The following is an 18,276-nucleotide window of genomic DNA, read 5'->3' on the forward strand; positions in this document are numbered from 1 at the left end:
CTGTTATCCATGCTTTGAAAACATGGAGGCATTATCTGTATGGTTCGGAGTTTTATGTGGATGTAGATCATGATACTCTGAAACATTTTTGTAAACAGCCTGACTTGAGGGGCCGCCAAGCTAGGTGGGCAGAGCTCATGCAGGAGTTTAATTTAACGATTCGGTACCGAAGAGGAAAAGACAATAAGGTAGCTGATGCGTTATCTCGCATTATGCACAACCTGAGTTTCACGGTATTAGAGAGTGCTCTAATGACCGAGATCAGAGAAACTCAGAAGGTGGACGAGTTTGTCCAGAGCTTATGGCCTAAAGCTCATGTGTTAAAACCCGGGGAAAGTGAAAAGGATGACCTGGCATCCAGAAAAGGCCAAACTTATGCAAGATATACCATAAGGGATGGTATGCTAGTTAGAAATGGCAAGGTTGTAGTACCTGGTCAGAATGATCTCAGGCAGAGAGTCATTCGACAATGCCATGATAGCCCGTGTGCGGGACATCCAGGGGTCGAGAAGACATATGATCTCGTGAAGCGAGATTTTTTTTGGCCAAAGATGAAAAAGCATATTCATGAATATGTGACACGGTGTTTCTCGTGTCAGGTAAGTAAGGCCGAGCGGGTGAAGCCACCCGGACTTTTACAGCCCTTGGAAATACCACTAAGTAAGTGGGAGAGCATTTCCATGGACTTTATTGTAGGGTTACCTGCAACACAAGGAGAGTATAATTCTATCCTTGTGGTGGTTGATCGTCTAACCAAGATGGCTCACTTCATTCCGACTAGAGAGTCTGTTAGTGCCCCGCAAGTGGCGGATTTGTTTATTAGACATATATTTTGTCTGCATGGATTGCCTAGATCCATAGTGTCAGACAGAGATGTCAGGTTTACCGGTCATTTTTGGACAGCGGTATTTGAGACACTAAGGACTGAGTTGGGAATGAGTAGTGGGGATCATCCTGAGACGGATGGTCAGACGGAGAGAGTCAACCAGACTTTAGAGGATATGCTGAGAGCATATGTATCATTGAGGCAACATACGTGGGACAAGTGGTTGCCATTGTTGGAGTTTGCCTACAATGATAGGAAACACTCATCTACTGGGTTCAGTCCGTTTGAGCTGAACTATGGTTATAGACCAGCCAATCCGACTATAGTTGGAGTACCTCAGAAAGTGCCTAGTGCCGCGAACTTTGTAGTTCAGATGCGGGAGATGCTAGCACTTGCGAGAGCTAACATCCGCCAGGCGATGGATAGAGCCAAGGTGTATGCGGATGAAAATCGGTCTATAAGAGTATTTGAAGAAGGAGAAAAAGTTTTTCTCAGAATTCCTTCACACTCGAAGTCGTTGACTTCAGGAGAGTGTGCTAAGTTATCACCTCGATACTGTGGGCCGTGGTTAATTCTGAAAAGAATAGGCAGTGTAGCCTATAAATTAGAATTGCCACAGGGGTGTAAGGTGCACCCGGTTTTTCATGTTTCACGTTTAAAGAAATTTTTACATACTGGTGACTCACTAATCGAAGGTGTGGTTTTGTTTCAGGAGATAGAGGATATTGCAAGGCGCAAACCAACAAGAATCCTGGACCGAGGAACAATGCAAATACGAAATCGGAAGATACCCACGGTGTTGGTTGCATGGCATGGTCAGCCTCTATCCGAAGCTACCTGGGAATCCGTATATCAGTTGCGGAGAGTATTTCCAGACTTTATCATTGAGGACGCTGATTTCTGAAGAGGGAAGGAATGTTACGCTCTAGCCGAGGTAGCATGACCTCGGAAGAATCAGTCGACATTTCCCTTATAGGATCTATCTTTGTAATATATGTGTTTGCGCTTTATGTAAATGATCGGGAGGGATTAATGTCAAGGTCCTAGGTGAGGGCTGATAGCACCAGACTAGATAGATCTGAGACCAGGGGCCTAGTGCAAAGAATGTGCCTAGGGGCAAGGAATTAAATGCATCCCAAGAGAGGGGTGAAATGTTGCATTAGAAAGGCCCTATATGGATGACATGTGGCATCTAGATCTATCTAGGGAATTGGGGTCTGTCAAGGCTTGTGAGAGAATGGAAGAATTGTGGATTTACGTGATTTTGATATAGCTCTCTCTCTCATGCTTGAAGCCTTGGTAGTTTGGCTGGGTGGAAAAGAAAGGTGCTACTCCCGTGATTTGCAGTAGAGCCTAGGACAGAGAAATCAGTTAACAGATTACTGCTGCTGTTGACCCGACCCGCCATGTGGCAGCATGCAGTCTTTCCCTTTCCCTTCTCCGCCTTCCTCCCCATCCACCCATCTCCTATGCCAGAGGGCTCTAAGAGGCAGGATAAATCAGAGGGGCTGACCCTAGTTCCTTGCGGAACAGGGGACGGGAGCGCTGAAACGGAGCCCAAACTACCGGCAGTTGGAGGAGAAGGGGGGCGGGTGTGAAGGCGAATACATGAAACCGCTGATCCTGTCTGTAGATTGCTGTCTGTTGTCCTGTACTGCTGTGCTGTTGCTGTTGCTGACGGTGCAGACTTGCTCTGCTGTACAGCTGCTGCTGTGGGCTGCACAACGCATGGGCTGCAAAACTTGGGACAGAGAGAACATCTCCTTCTGCTGAACTTGTGGGCTGCAGAATGCATGGGCTGCAAAACTTGGGACAGAGAGAACATCTCCTTCTGCTGAACTTGGAACAGAGGGCAGAGCTGAAGACCCCTGTCCGAGAAGTGCCTGGAGAAAGAGGGGAGAGGAGAGTGTAGATGGAGGAAAGAGGCACAGCTAGGAAGCCCACTCACACGTGTGAACCAAGTAGTATTTTGGCGATTATCTTTTGCATTAGACGACTTGTAGTCATAACAGACTCTTTAGTAAGTCAATTCACCTGCATGCAATATGTGCAGATGCAACTTAGAACACTTTGAATGCACGTGTCATCTTCAAAGATACAGAGCACAAACTAAGCAATTGTGAAATAGAAGCTAAATAACTAGCTTCACTAATAGGTGAACTGATTTATTGCTAACTGTTGAAAATTAAATAAGAAGTTATCTGTACGTATAAGGACAGCATTTTGGAAGAAAAAGACCAAGAAATGCAAGCCGAGGGGATTGGGCAAGAGAAAGTTAATTGAAAAAATATTTGTGAAAGCTTTTTCTTTTCTTAATATTTATTGCAGAGCCAAATATGACTAATATTTAGCGCTCTGACATGGAACATGTGATTAAAAATGGATCCCAAAGCGCCATCAGTGAGCTCCAATGACTTGCACTACAAAAGGTTATTGATGTTTGAATGAAAGAACGGTAAAGATAGAGATGAGATAGAGTAGACGTAGAGATAAATAGAATCGCAGATGAACGTATATTTACATAAGACCTAGAAGAAGAAATATGTTTGCTAGATAAGCATAAGAACTACATTATGGAAGAGAAAGAGCTCATGTAGAAGTTGAATGCTAGAACCAATCTTTGATAGCAACTTCCAAGTGATGAAAGTTTTCTTGGGGTGTATTGCTTCTAAAATTCATACCATCTTGTCACCTCTCATCATGACAAAAATTCCATTTTAATGGAGTACATCATGCTTTTCTTCCATGTAACTTTTTAACTTTTCCCAGACTTCAACTAAGAGTAAGAGTGAGAATATTATTGGAAAATTGGTCATCTATAGATTTGTGCACCCCCCCTGGTCCTAGTAAGAGTGGAAATACAATTAAATAGGTGATCATCTATAGATTTGCGCCGATCTGGTCCTCCCCCCTGTCCCCCCTGTCCCCACTGGAGCGGCAGGCGGGAGAGGGCGGAGGAGCAGAGTCAGAGGACGTGCAGATGGGGAGGGCAGGGTGTGGCTGCAGATGGGGAGGGTGGGTGGCCTGCTGGGGGGGTGGAGTTGGAGCAGCAGGTGGGAGGCGGAGTCATAACAGGGAGGGGGGAGGTGGAACAGCAGAGAGGAGGTGAAGGCAGAGCAGCAGAGCGGGAGGCAACGGAGCAGAGAGAGGATGCATGTTTATGCGACATCTTCGTTCCTTCTGTTGGTGCTGGGCAATTCGCCTCTGTATTGTTCTTTTTCATTGAAGAGGGCTTGTCTGAGTCCTAAAGGGCTCTGCTGAGGGTGTGAAGCTACCGATGGCCGAGCCTATGGCTGAGACTATACTGTAGATGCTATGGCTGATGATCTGTCCCCACAAAAGCTAATGTTCTTTCTAGGGCTACTGTGGGGCTATCTGGAGCTGCTGCATGGATTTCATTGATTGTGGCTGAAGGTGCTACTGCTGCTGCTGTAGGTGTTGCCACTGCATTGCTGTATGCTGCTGGACTGGAGCCACCCTTATAGGGACTGCTGCTGCTTTGGGGGAGGCTTCTGCTGAAGGAGGGAATCTTGAAGGGACCACGGCTATCCTGGGAGATAATAGATTGAGAGGGGAATGGCGTCTTTTATAGATATAGGCTGACTGTTTGCCAAGACAGTTTGTGGCCTTTGAGATGCCACAGACTGGCCCGAGCTGACAGACTGACCCGACTGTTACTGATGTGGACTTACGTCGCTGCTGACTGCTCTGTTGACCCGACCTGCCAGCATGCGATTGGTCCTGGAGTCTGTGCCTGTCTGTAGACTGCTGCTTCTTGTCCTGTACTGCGGTGCTGTTGCTGTTGCCGACGACACATACTTGCTCTGCTGTACAGCTGCTGCTGTGGGCTGCACAATGCATGGGCTGCAAAACTTGGGACAGAGAGAACATCTCCTTTTGCTGAACTTGGAACAGAGGGCAGAGCTGAAGACCCCTGTCCGAGAAGTGCCAGGAGAAACAGGGGAGAGGAGAGTGTAGATGATACGCTCACTAACGTATAAGCTGTTCCAATTAACCCAATCTACGATCAATCACGGTGCAGGCACATGTTTCCTCCCAGCCAAATCTGGTGTTAGCAAGCTCTCACAAAATCTGAATCACACGTGAAAAGCTTCTGCTTGCAAATCCACCAAGCCCCAATTTCCTAGATGGATCTAGTATGCCACATGTCCTCATTCTAGGGTACCTCTTAAATGCACCATATACCCCTCTCTTGGGATATCCATTACTTCACTTGCCCCTAGACACATTACACATTCAATGCATTTAAGATCCATAGCCTTAGACCCATCTAGTCCGTGACCTGTCACCCTCATCAAGGACCTTGACATTAACCCCTTTGACCATTTACATGAAGCCCAATAAATATAATATAAACATTGATCCTTAAAAGGAAAATGTCGACTGACCCTTGCGAGGTCATGTTCAGAATAGAAATGTGCAGCCTTCAATGTTCAGGCCCTGGATCGCCTCTATTCAACACCATGCCAGTTCGATATATTTAAATCCCCTCAAAAGCACCTCCAAACTGGTTTTCTGTCAAGTTCCGTCCAGTTTCGTCAATATATGGACGGAAAAAAACGGGATTTCGTCACTGATTGACAGAATTCTATGTACTGTAAATTTTGATTTTCCCAAACGTTGTGTTGACCTGGTCACGCCCACGGGAGTGCTGGGATATCTCAGGGCAAGCCAATACGAGCATGTAACACTTGCGTAGAGAACCCTGTGCTAACTGTGTAACATTTTCTAGCGTAGGTTCGACCCGCAGCTAACAGAGGAGATTATGCATTCCTAGAATCAACTCCAGTGTGTCCAACCAACTAGAGTGTCTTACGAAATACGTGCACCTGCTACTCTCCCACGATGGCCAAGCAACTAGTCTTACACAACATGCGTAATTGGACGAGAGTTGCGCCGCTTGTCTCTCTGTGGGGATTGTCCGAAGCTGAAGATGGACCAGAAATAGCTCGGTTGCGCTTCGTTCATTGGTTATTCGTCGGGAATAGATGAAGCATCGAGTGGATTGTCAGCAGTTGCGATGGCCCCTAACTATTCGTCGTGTGTCACGGTTGCTTCTTCGCTTGACGATCCCCTACGGGCACAATGATCCTCACGTGGCTCTGATACCAAATGAAACGCTCACTAACGTATAAGTCGTTCCAATTAACCAAACCTACAAAAAATTATTTGCAGGCACACGTGTCTTTCCTCCTAGCCAAATCTTGGTGTTAGCAAGCTCTCACAAAATCTGAATTGCACGTGAAGAGCTTCTGCTTGCAAATCCACCAAGCCCCAATTCCCTAGATGGATCTAGTATGCCACATGTCCTCATTCTAGGGTACCTCTTAAATGCACCATATGCCCCTCTCTTGGGATATCCATTACTTTACTTGCCCCTAGGCACATTACACATTCAATGCATTTAAGACCCATAGCCTTAGACCCATCTAGTCTGTGTCCTGTCACCCTCATCAAGGACCTTGACATTAACCCCTTTGACCATTTACATGAAGCCCAATAAATTTTAGATCACATGTTCCATGTCAAAGAGCTTCTATTTCACAATTGCTTAGTTTGTGCTCTGTATCTTTGAAGATAACACATGCATGCAAAGTGTTCTATAGTTGCATCTGCACATATTGCATGCATGCAAATTGACTTACTAAAGAGTCTTTTATTGGAGAATCAAAGCACGTATTTCTAGCTTACAACTCAAGCTTGGAACCATGTTAGAAGAGTAATGAGCTTGCATCAACCACCAGCCTTGACCACAGTCATCTAATGCAAAAGATAATTGCCAAAATACTACTCGGTTGACACATGTGAGTGGGCTTCCTAGCTGTGCCTCTTTCCTCCATCTATTGTTACGCCCAAGTTAAGGTAACATGACCTCGGAAGGGTCAGTCAACATTTTCCTTTAAAGGATCAATGTTTATATTTATGGGCACAACACGACTACGACATAACCGAGCGCGCCACTTATCAAGACATAGCACGATGGGAGCTCACTAATAACACAGACGCTTTGCTATGTCAATAGAGAACTTCTTTTTCAATCAAATTATGGTCCGCCAAGTACCATCCGCAATGTGGGTTCGCATACAAAAAGGCCAATTGAAAGGGAGTTCACAAGCCAAAGATGCTTTGGTGGACACAAACGTAGAAAAACTCGAATATTGCTTGAGAAAATATGAACACGTAGAACACTACCTCTACCTGCAAGCTACACCTCTAAAGCCACCTCCCCCGGCTCTGCTCTTATAATATGCCTCGTCCAGCTTGCTACTCGGCCACACGAACGTCAAGTGTAGGCCATCTTCACCCAGTTCTAGTGATGCCCTATGGACCCTGGTATGTACCTTGTAGGCATAGTTATAGGCACTTACCTTGTATCCCCTTGTCTTGCTCACAAGCCAAGGGAAAGAAAGTTTTGCCAGAAACCTAAAGCCATGGCCTTCATTTTTGGAAATTCAACTATTTTCTTGCAAGTTTTTAATGGTTTATTGTCGTCTTACTGGTTGTTATCATCTTATTTGTTGTTGATCATGTTGTTGACGGATAGAACTTTGGCTCGATGCAGAGAAGTGCCAGGCTGATGTTTTAGATGGAGCTGGGTTGAAAGACGACAATTCATCATTGACTTATGGTGAGCGGCCACCTTGTGATCATACGATTGTTGCTTCCAATGCAGCAACAAGTTCTAGCCATGAGAGTTCAAGAAATGTTTGTTTGATCCTTGTGGGGTTGCCTGGAAGTGGGAAAAGCACCTTTTGTGCGAAAATCTTGCAAAGTCAAGCTCCAAAGTGGAAACGCATATGCCAGGTTTCGTCGAAAAACCAGCTGGTGAACTTGAACTTACGTGTTGTTTGCTTATCATATGTAAAGTGAGATGTAGATGATCTCTCTATCATACATGCATTGTGGGTATTTGAGTGGTTCTTTTTGTTCTCTAGGGATATTCAGAAAACAATATCAAAAAATTGCCGCATTCTTGGAATTGGCGGGCAATTTTTTTTAAAGTAGATGAGGCAGCTACTACTTCATAAGCTAAAAAGTAAAATTTATATTCAAGGAAGTGTACTCTAATACCATTGCAATGGAAAATATTGAAATTGAAATTGATATTTTTCTTTGAAACTCAGAGAACTCCCTAGTTTGTAGCTTTAATATTAGTTTTCTTTCTTCAATGCATGAAGCTTCCATTTGTAAATTTCAGCAAAGTATGTGGTGACCTCGTGCTTAATAAGCTTTGAAATCCCAACCGAATAACAAAAATCTTGATAGCAATCAAGAAGAAACAAAGTAGCAATTGCAAGAAGTTTGTTTGCAATCTCTTTTGAGAGAAATTAACTCTAAGAGGAAGGCTTGTTTCAATTTTAGGCACAAATTTAAAAAAGACAGATGAGATCTATATATGAGCTGAAATAAAAAGATCTTGACATTCATTTGGAAAAGGAAAATTGCACCAAGCTTGTAGATGTTGAAGATGTATAGTGTTTGCCAACCTAGGGACCGGTTATTCCAATAAAGAATTGGTATTCCCAAGGGCACTAATTGTGTTGTATTCTTACCATAGCGAGGGTCAAGCCACTTATGTACCCTTTGTGCCTATGACTGCTTGTAGCGGGGCTTCAGTAACTTCCCTAAACCTGCCCTTAGACAGCAATTAACTGGATCTTAGCTTGAAGTGTTATTCACTCTATCTGATATCCATTACTCCTAGTTTATTGCGTAACCCAACTAACTAGGGTTAGCATGAGACGTAACACTTCACAATTGTTTCAAATGCGGATTGACCACATAATGTCAATATAGATTCTGTTGGTAAAGAATACGATGAATATAAAGTGCTCTAATTATGAGAATAGCAAGATGGTCTCTAGCGATTAGTCTATGAGAAAACGAATTCTTAGTGAATCCATGATTTGGCATCAATTATAGCTCATATGCGGACTCTTTTTTTTTTCTTTTTGGGTATAGTCTTTTTTTTGTGCACAGAAAAGTGCATTGCATTTGCTCATCCCTATTGGACTGTTGGTGGTCAACACCTCTGCCTGAAAGCTTGGCGAAGTTGGGGACCAACCTTTGGGTTTCATCAATATTTGAAATTGAAATTCTTGTTTTACTAAAAATGTCATTGTCAAATTTGTGCGTGAAGACACTAGCAGACTTGGGAGTGATAGATTTACCTGAGAGTAGTTTGGAGGTGAGGGGATCTCAGAGAAAGGCTCCTACCGTGAACTATGCACTTATGGTTCAAATTCAAAAGATTGTGGAGCCAAGGACCTTTTATGAAGCAAAGGGAGTACCAAAAATGGCAGGCTACTATGAGAGCAAAGTTGGAGGCCGTTTTGGAGAACCACACTTGGAACCTAGTTGAGATACCTTGAAAGAGGAAGATAATTGGAACCAAGTGGTGTACCGTGCCAAATACAAGTCTGATGGCAGTTTGGACAAGTACATCTCATTTAGCCCTGGTAAACTAATTAAGACTTTAAAAGCAAAGGGGCAAAATAAGAAGCGTCCTGTCCTATAATTTCATGTTTACAAAGTTAAAAACATAAAAGGGACTTAGGATGCTTTTACAGCTTCAAGGAAGCTGTGTTGCATGCCAATATATGTGAATCCTCCCATTATTTAGGAAGATGGGGATGGAAATGCTCTATTCATGCCATTTTAACATTTTCATTGTGCAAATGCCATGTGTGGTCGACAATTTGTTTGGAACGGTTCCCCCTAGGTCTGTGGTACCACCTACTTTAGGAGAAAGATGGGCCGCTCTGAATTGAGTGAACTCCATTTCCTTGTTATATTGATGCAAATAGGATATACTTATTGCAAAAATCCAAGGAAGCTAAACTGCAGTGTTAATTTTATATGGATTTTTTGAGGTTGAGGTTTGGATTTTAGCACTGCTAAGATAGGAGACAGAAATTTAGAACAACAAAGTGTAGAGGGAGAAACGAAGCAACAGAAAAGAAGACAAGGAAGCGAAGAAGGCAAGAATGAGGTTCAGGGATGCAAAATGGGAGCAAAGGGTATGATTTTTTGATAAAATTTTCAGTCAAGAAGTAATGATCTCATCTAGACTTGGCCATGCGTATGTAGTAAAACTAGTTAGGTAGCCTTTACAAGCAAAGGGGAAAGATGAGAGGCAGACGGCACGGCATATAACCTAATGTTTATAAAGTACAAACTCCGGGCAGATAGCTGTATTGACAAAAGAATATGTTTTATCTGAATTTTGTAACTTTAGCATATATCTCGAAGTCATGTTTTACAAAATTGAATTTAGCACATAGCAATTTGAATTCGGCACGTAGCAATTCACATTCAGCAAATAGCACTTTGCATTCTGCACATAGTACTTTGCATTAACCACATAACCACACATTTGTGTGGGGGGAGAGTTGGCACACACTTTCTCTCCACAAATTATAAGACCAAGGAACGTGCCCTTCCTTGGGTTCAGTTCAATCTCCATTTAGCATAAAGCAATTTGAATTTGGCACATAGTACTTTGAAACTTGGGAATGAAGTCCATCCTCTAATCCATTGAAATGCAACATTAGACAATGAGATCTAATTCCTATAGAAGTTTGCAACTCATGTAATGAGTCGATGCAATACCCCAAGCATGTTATTGCCTAGCAGAATTAGACATTAGCACAATCAGTAGTGATATGCAAAATCTCTAGTAGAACCTACAATGCCTTGACTACAAAAAAAATGGGAATATAGAAAATTTGAAGCCGTAAGGCATGCACTGTGGGTGCCTTCGTTTTCATTTGTATCCATACTTCCATTATGCAGTTTTCTATCACATAGCTATTGGAGCTTGCATCAATGGTGAGGAAAAATCGGCCGCCCCTTTCAACACAAAAAGAAAGGGGATTGCAGTGTGTGCTAAATACATACCACAAAGTTTGAGAGGGTCTTGTAGCTTGACAGCCAGTCTTTCAACGAGTATTTGGAGACGTGTATGAGTAGTGTCGTCAAGTGTTCGGAACTAATAATGTCTTCAGCTTTCACCAGGTTGGAAAGGTCTCGAACTGCCATGCTGAAACATATGCTATCAAGAATCAGGTTTTGGAAATTGTTAAAGTAACGCTATTAAGAACTAGATCCGGGCATGCCGCTGTTAGATTGTGAAAGTGAATGATGAGTTTATGTTTGAGGGTGGAACTCGAGAAGTATTCATATAAATTTGAAGAACATCTTTTCATCTGAGATAATGAGTTGACAATTATTTTGCTGTGAGACTTCATGATATTGAAGCATCTTGACTATTGATCGCCGAGGATCACATAGATTTTGAGCAGTGTATATGGATGGATGCATGCCTCTCCTAGCCATATTTTCACTGTGTGTGTATACTATAGCTGCGGCTTTCTTGTATACTCTTTCATGGTATATTTCATGCTCGCTCCTGTCTTTTGGGGCAGCAAACTGTGGTTTGTTGTTTCAAGAGAGGGATATGGCACGGGGGCGTGAAATTCTAAGTACTTTAATGTACTACAAGACTGTGACAACTTTAGTTTTAAAAGTCCAAGCGTGGGCTTAATAATGTGTAATTAAACGTGGCATGGTGCCTAGCACATAAGCGTAATTAATCCCTAGGCCCAAAGGCATTCAAAGGAATTAAAAGAGTGGTTGTTGGGAAATGATGACGTGGTATTTTTAATGGGCCCCCTAGAGGGCCATGTACCTTCAGTGGCCCCCCTAGAGTTCCAAGTGGCTCTAGTGTCTTCTACATGCTCCTTTGCCATTCCTGGACCTTTTGAACTTCACATGTGTGGTTTTCTCTCTCATCTTTTCCCTTTGTTGAGATTTGGGGCTAGTTTTCAGCCTCTTGTAGCCGAATTTCGTTTTTCTTCATAACTCCTCACGTGTTTGGATTCCTCGACTTCCGTTTGATCCGATGGCTTCCCCTCTGCCTCCCCTTCGCAGTGATATGCTTTTCCCTCGGTGCGTTTGGTAGAACGGGCAGAGCTGAGCACTTCTTTTGCTGGTCGAATTTGCAAAAGTGGCTTTTTTTGGACTTTTTTGCTTCTACGGCCTCCTAGGCCTCTCCTCTTGCAAATCTACAGCTTTCTGTTGAGTTTCGAGTGGTCCCACACGTTGGTTGACTGGTTTTTCTCAGTTTTGGAGGACTTTCCAGCGATGAAACTTCTCCAAAACCTTCTCAATGCATTCCTCTCTAAAGCACGCTTCTTTTGAGCCCAAGAACTTCCACTTCTTCGCGATAGAAGTGCTTCTTTTCGCATTTTTTGATGGAATTCTTGCTGGTCGGCTCTTGTAAATGCTCCTTCTTCATGCCTTTGCACTCCTCTTTGGCTGAGAATGCAATTGGGCATTGGCTACTATGTCCTCTTGGCGATTGAGGACTTGGTTCGAGTTTTCAGGGCTTGGTGAGTTGTGATTTTGCTGCTGCAATTTCTTTTTGCCATAAGCTATTGGTTGGCCTCATGTGCCGCCTCTTTCTTGGTTCACAGGTGCCCAGGCAATGCTACATGAGTCATTCTTTGGTTGGATACTTTGCTGATTTTATTTTGGAGCTTTGAAAAGCTTTGCTGCAATTTCTTTTTGCCATAAGCTATTGGTTGGCCTCATGTGCCACCTCTTTCTTGGTTCAGAGGTGCCCAGGCAATGCTGCATGAGTCATTCTTTGGTTGGATACTTTGCTGATTTTATTTTGGAGCTTTGAAAAGCTTTGTGAATGCCATCTGGAAACCACTCAAAGAAAGTGCAGCTGGGGTGCAATGTGATTGCATTTGGACAGCCAATGGAATTGCCCTCGGAAAAGAGAATGCCTTTGGATTTAGCTATGGGTTAAGTGCACTTATGTGATGGTGTTCTATGCTTGAAAGCCTTGCGAAGGCTCAGTGAATTGGAGCTGCATGCTCAGTTGCAAGGAAGGTCTCCCAGATGCAACTTGTAATCATTTCACTGTGAAATATAAAGAAATACCGAAAGGGGCGCGACGGTGTTTGTTGAGCAGGGGCATTCTAGCCTCCATCCATTTTTCAGTGGTTTTGTTTGTGAACAAATGGGTAAATGCCAAATGGTGATCATGCAATGGTTAATGGTTGTGATATATGCTTTGTGATTAAAGGTTTAGTTCCACTGCCCTCTGAGTGATTAAAGGTTTAGTTCCACTGCCTCTGAGTGATTAGAGGCCGGTTTCATACTTAGAATTTCACGCTCCCATGACAGGAACTGCTTTGTCGATTGATTGCACCAGAGTTCAGCTGTTGAGGGCTTTGTCTTGCAGTTGTTCAGCTGTGTTTGGCTGGTTGGGCACTTGGTTGTGCGATTGCAGGTGTGGCTGAGACAGTGGATGCTATTGGCGTCTCTGTTGCATGCTTTGGTTGGCTGAGGATACAGGATTGTCTAGTGATTGGATGCTATTCATCGTTTGAAGTTAAGTAAGGAATTACAGGGTGGGCTGGACGGGGAGTCTGCGGCATTGGTTTACCTGTGGTGCAGCTTCCCAGAGACCTTTGTAATCAGCCGCTTGGCTTCAAATGAATGTTAAATAAATACCGCAAGGGGCACCAATGTTTGGGGCAATCGGTGTCCTTGTTTCTGAGTAGGAGCGCTCTAGCTCCCTTGTGATTTGTTCTGTGGTGCATATTTACTTGTCAATTTATTGTGTATGCTGTAATTAAGTGGATCCTACCACCCTTTACGTTGTTGAGGCTGGTTTCAGTGTTTGAAAAAAAAAATCGCAACAAAACTTTCGAAAATCCAATCATGTATATCTTGTGATATAGGAATCTATAGGGACCCCTTCTACTGACAATGTTCCTGATTTGGCAACGGATCTTGTGAGTCACCCCCTCTACAACTGAATTCACCTTAACCCACAGGAATGATAGCGTTAGTAAATGCCATTGATATCTGTAATGAAAGCAATCTTCCTGAATAAATGCTGCTGTGCACCTTGATCAGATCATCACTGAGGGCCAGTAGTGAGTTAAGCGTCCCAACTCTCAAGTCCGGGATATGTAACTGCACACACGGAAAACAATTTGGAGATCGATTATCAAAGGATATTTCCCGATCGGAGAGCATGGGTAGATGTCACGCCTCCCTTATTGATACTTGTATCTCTATTAGTTGGATTCTTGTAAAGCTTTGATGTATTAGGAATTGCATTGAAACCATCATCATTGGAAAAGGGGGTACCTTCTGGTAGCGCACTTCTAGTGTGTGTCTTTGGAGGAATGCGGTAGGCAGTAGTACTTGCTTGCGGTGGGCAAGGAAGTCAGCGGTAAGAGAAGGATACCGACTGGAAAGAAATGAAAAGAGAAGGAAGAGATCGGTGAGATGGAGACGGTTCGAGAATTCCTGGACGAGATACGGACAAGATTCATTTTCTTGTCCCTAAAAGTTTACAATAAATATTTAGAATTGAAAAGCATTGGAAAAATTATGACAGGTGGCTCAAGGAGAGCTCAACTTTCCATTTCATGGCACAATGCAACCTGCCTAAACATAAGAAGGGACTAAGAATACTCTTACAAGCTTCAGGGAAAGCTGTGCTGCATGCCAATATATGTGAACATCCCATTATTTAGGTAGACTAGGCTGGAAATGCTAGATTCATGTCATTTTACTGCCATGGGCGGTTGACAATTTGTTTGGGATGGTTTCCCCTTGCTATTTGGTACCATTTATTTAGGGAACACTTTTTTAATGTCTGTGTAATCCGGGCAGCTCTGAATTAAAGGTGATCCCATTTTCTGAACTCTTCTTGTGCCAATGCAAACAGGATGCACTTACTGCAAAAATGGAAGAAACAAACATTACAGTTGTAATTTTATTTAAAAATTTTAAAGTTGAGGTTTGGGTTATAAACTCCTAGATAGAAGGCATAAATTTTAGGATGGCAAGCATTGAACATTGCAGTTCTGTTATTTTTTTAAGAAATGAGAATACAATATTACGAATCTTAAAGTAACGTTGGCATTTTTTCTTCTTTCTGCCATGCAAGGTTTCTTAGACTTCTGACGTAAGGAAAAGAACAAATTGAACATCCTTTTACACATGAGCACACTTTCTCCTGTTGTCTGTGCAGGATGTCATATCAAATGGAAAACGGGGATCAAAAGAACAATGCTTGAGACATGCAGAAAAGGCATTGAAACAAGGTTTAAATGTGATGATAGATCGTTGTAACCTTAATAGAGATCAGCGGCTTGAATTTTTGGAGCTAGCAAGGAAGCTTCACATAGAAGTGGAAGCATTGGTTCTTGACTTACCCACAAAACTGTGCATACAGCGTGCTGTGCAGCGCACAAAGCATGAAGGAGGCTTGGAGGGCAAGGGTGCTCCACCTGCTATACAACGTATGGCCCAGAACAAAGAACTTCCATCTACTACTGAGGGTTTTTCTTCGATCATTAGGTGTCAGACTGATGTTGATGTTGAGAAAGCTTTAGGCTTGTATCTGCAATTCAATGGTTGTCGAGTGACATCCTCAGTTGAAAATGATTATCAAGAACAAAAGAAAAATATCCATATGCGATTGAAGGTTGGGGATGCTGAGAAGCCGTTTTCAGGGAATGAACTGAAAGAGAGAGATTGTGAAAGGAGCATCAAGGAAAGTAATGGAAGAGGCCTTGTAGAGAAGCCTCATTCAACACTGGAAATGAGAGACTTTGTAAGGGGAATAAACAGATGTGAACAGGATCTGAGTGTATGTAGTAAAAGGATGTCAATGGATCAAGGTGCTAGAACACTTGCTTTTCCTTCGCTTTCTACTGCTGACTTTCAATTTGATCATGAAAAAGCAGCTGACATTATCATTGAGAGAGTCTCCGATTTCCTCTTCAAATACAAGAAATGTGGTTTTAGACTTGTGTTTGTAGATTTGAAAGAGGATTCAGATATGCTGGTACGTGTCCGTCAGAGAGCTGCTAAATGTGGTCTGAATTTTGCACAGTTTTCTGTATTAGCTGGAGACATAACCAGGCTACGTTCTACTTGTGGAGTATTTTGCAACTTCATTGCAAATGCCACCAATTGGTAAGATACATTGACTTTCTGATGCCAGAAAATGGTTGCTACATTTATACTGACAGGCTTTGGCAGGGTATAGGTTGTGTTAAGGATCTCTACTGTAAAAGAGGGTAATAAATATGTGATAGCCAGAATTCATTCTCCTTTTCAGGTGGGCTGCAAAAGTATTTAGAGTTATACAGTTGTTTTCTCAACTATAAAGTTTTGTGTACTTGCAAAGCTTATAAAATTTTGAAAATGGACTGCAAAATACCTACAATTGAGGAGCAATAGATTTTTTCAAAAACCTGGGTGGACGTTAAGAGAGAACTTAGGCTTGGAAATAACCCTAAGTACTAGTGTAGAAGAGCAGGAAAGAGAGTCCTTTGGCAGTGGGTGATCATACTCCACGTTTGGAGGGTTTCTTGGTGTACTTTAGCATGTAATCGGTATACCTAAGGGTGGGGTCAGCCATTGGCCTCAATAATGGCTTAGCTTCTCAGCCTCAGCCTCTGTCCTCTCAGTTCTTTGTTTATTCTTTTTAATATTTTTGTTCAGCTATGCTCTCTCTGCCTATCGCACTCCACTCTGCTCCCTACCCCCCATGACACCCTGCTCCCCCCTGCATTGCTCCCCTTCTGCCACCTGCTCCACACAAAATCTCCCCTCTTTATTTATTTAAATTAAAAAAAAAAAACACCCCCCCGCTTCACACAGTCCACTGCTCTCTCACCAGATCCCCTTACTCTAGCCTCTACCTCGCTGCTGCCTATCCCTGCCTAGCTGCTGCCCTGCTCCTCACTTCCTGTGCCCCCCTCCCGTCGTCTACCTACATATGCTTCCCTTTTGCAAAATGTAGGGCATGAAGGCACCATACCCTTCACTGTGAGATGAAACAGCAACAATAGCAGCAACATAGGAAGAGTGAGAGAATGGGAAAACATAGCAAAAGAGACAAAGGACCCAAACAACAGAAAGAACAGAGGATCTAGTCGACAATATTAACAATTGGCAGACATGCAGTGACTGCAGACTGATAGTACTGCTGTGTAGAAGTCGGCACGACAGCATCGGTTATAGTCTCAAAAGTAGCTGCAACCTCAGTATCAGCTATAGCCTCAACATCATTATCATCAGCCTCGGTATGTCACTTCCAGTCTGAGCTTTGCTACCACAATAACCCCCTTTGACCCATATTATTCTACCTTTCTGTCTCCTCTCCCTCTCAGCCAGCCCACCTACCACCAGGCTGACCTCAGTCATGCTTCCTCCTCCCTCCCAGTCCTTTGTCATTTCCCACCACCTGCCCCTATCCCCTATATCCCTCAGCCAGCCCCCCTTCATGACCTCCGTATCCATTGCCAAGCTCCCATCGTCCCACATCCAGCCCTCCGCTCCCTACTCTACTCATACTGGCCACAACAGTTTTAGCCCCATGGATGTCTTGTAGCAGATAATGCCTCGTAAGCGTTCTTCATTGGGATGTCAGGAGTAAGCTTGGATTTGGGCAGTGGAGTGCTGTCCTTTTTTAGTTTAATCGGGCTGATTGGACGAACAGGAGCTTCCAACTGTTTGGGAGCTTCAGGCTGTTTGGGAGTCCATTTTTCCTTAGGAACCTGAGGAGGATCAGTGTTCCCTTTGGGCTTGGATCGCTTCAAGGGACAGCTTTTAACTATGTTGTCTGAAAGACCAAGCAAAAAACATGAATTGGGCAAGTTAGTATACATAGCTTTTTGTTCTCTAATCACTCCACCCCTATGATTGAGGATTACAATGGTTTCAGGAAACTCTTCGGCTAAATCTAGTTGCACACAGACCTGAGGATTACCTATGGGATTAATGAGCTGCTCTCTTTCGACACTGACTACCTCTTCTAGGCTGCTGCAGCAAATTGAAGCAGCTTGATCACAGAGCAAGAACGGCAAGTCAGGAAGGTCTAGAGATAGCCGGCAGATAGTAGAAATACCTTGTGGTAAGATCAAAGTACCACACTCTGGTGGGACTTTGGATCTATGTCTCTTTTGTTGTGTCCATAGTTTTGGACGGAAATATATTGTTTTGGTAGCTTCTATATCTGGCTGGTTCATTGTCTATTGATGAGTCTGCACATCTATTTGATGAACATAAGTTAAAGAAGTTTGTGATTCCACTCCACACACACACTGTGTGAGATCCTGGGCTATTCTATCAATCTTCTGCTTTGCGTACTCTCTGTTGGTTGATTTCTAACACCAAGCCCAATCCACCTCTAAAAGATGAGGGGCCCAACATGGGCTGCCAAACATACCAGCTAGACATGGACCAAAGGATCAAAGAGAAGAGACTTTGTCTAGATATCCTACAAATGAGAATGAAAGCACTAGTGCTAAGCCTAGAAAGTGTGGCACATCCCCTGGTCAGTTGGGCCTCCATCATCCTGATCTCATTGTGAAGATTGAGCC

General features: G+C 43.3%; 1 protein-coding gene across 3 annotated transcripts in view; it reads left to right on the forward strand.

Annotated features, from left to right (window-relative positions):
- Nucleotides 1-18,276, forward strand: part of APTX (APRATAXIN-like protein) — a 60,874-nt gene that overhangs the window by 30,572 nt on the left and 12,026 nt on the right. For 2 of the 3 annotated variants that reach the window (XM_087384583.1, XM_087384584.1), the window contains exons 3-4: nucleotides 7,410-7,651; nucleotides 14,913-15,862. In XM_087384583.1, coding sequence (XP_087240709.1) covers nucleotides 7,410-7,651; nucleotides 14,913-15,862 — 1,192 coding nt within the window. The remainder of the gene's footprint in view (nucleotides 1-7,409; nucleotides 7,652-14,912; nucleotides 15,863-18,276) is intronic. The other variant, XM_087384586.1, reaches the window with a different exon arrangement.

Source organism: Dipteris shenzhenensis, chromosome 14 (assembly GCF_047967505.1).
Source record: "Dipteris shenzhenensis isolate YYH24624 ecotype China chromosome 14, Dip_SZ_1.0, whole genome shotgun sequence".
NCBI classification, from domain to species: Eukaryota; Viridiplantae; Streptophyta; class Polypodiopsida; order Gleicheniales; family Dipteridaceae; genus Dipteris; species Dipteris shenzhenensis.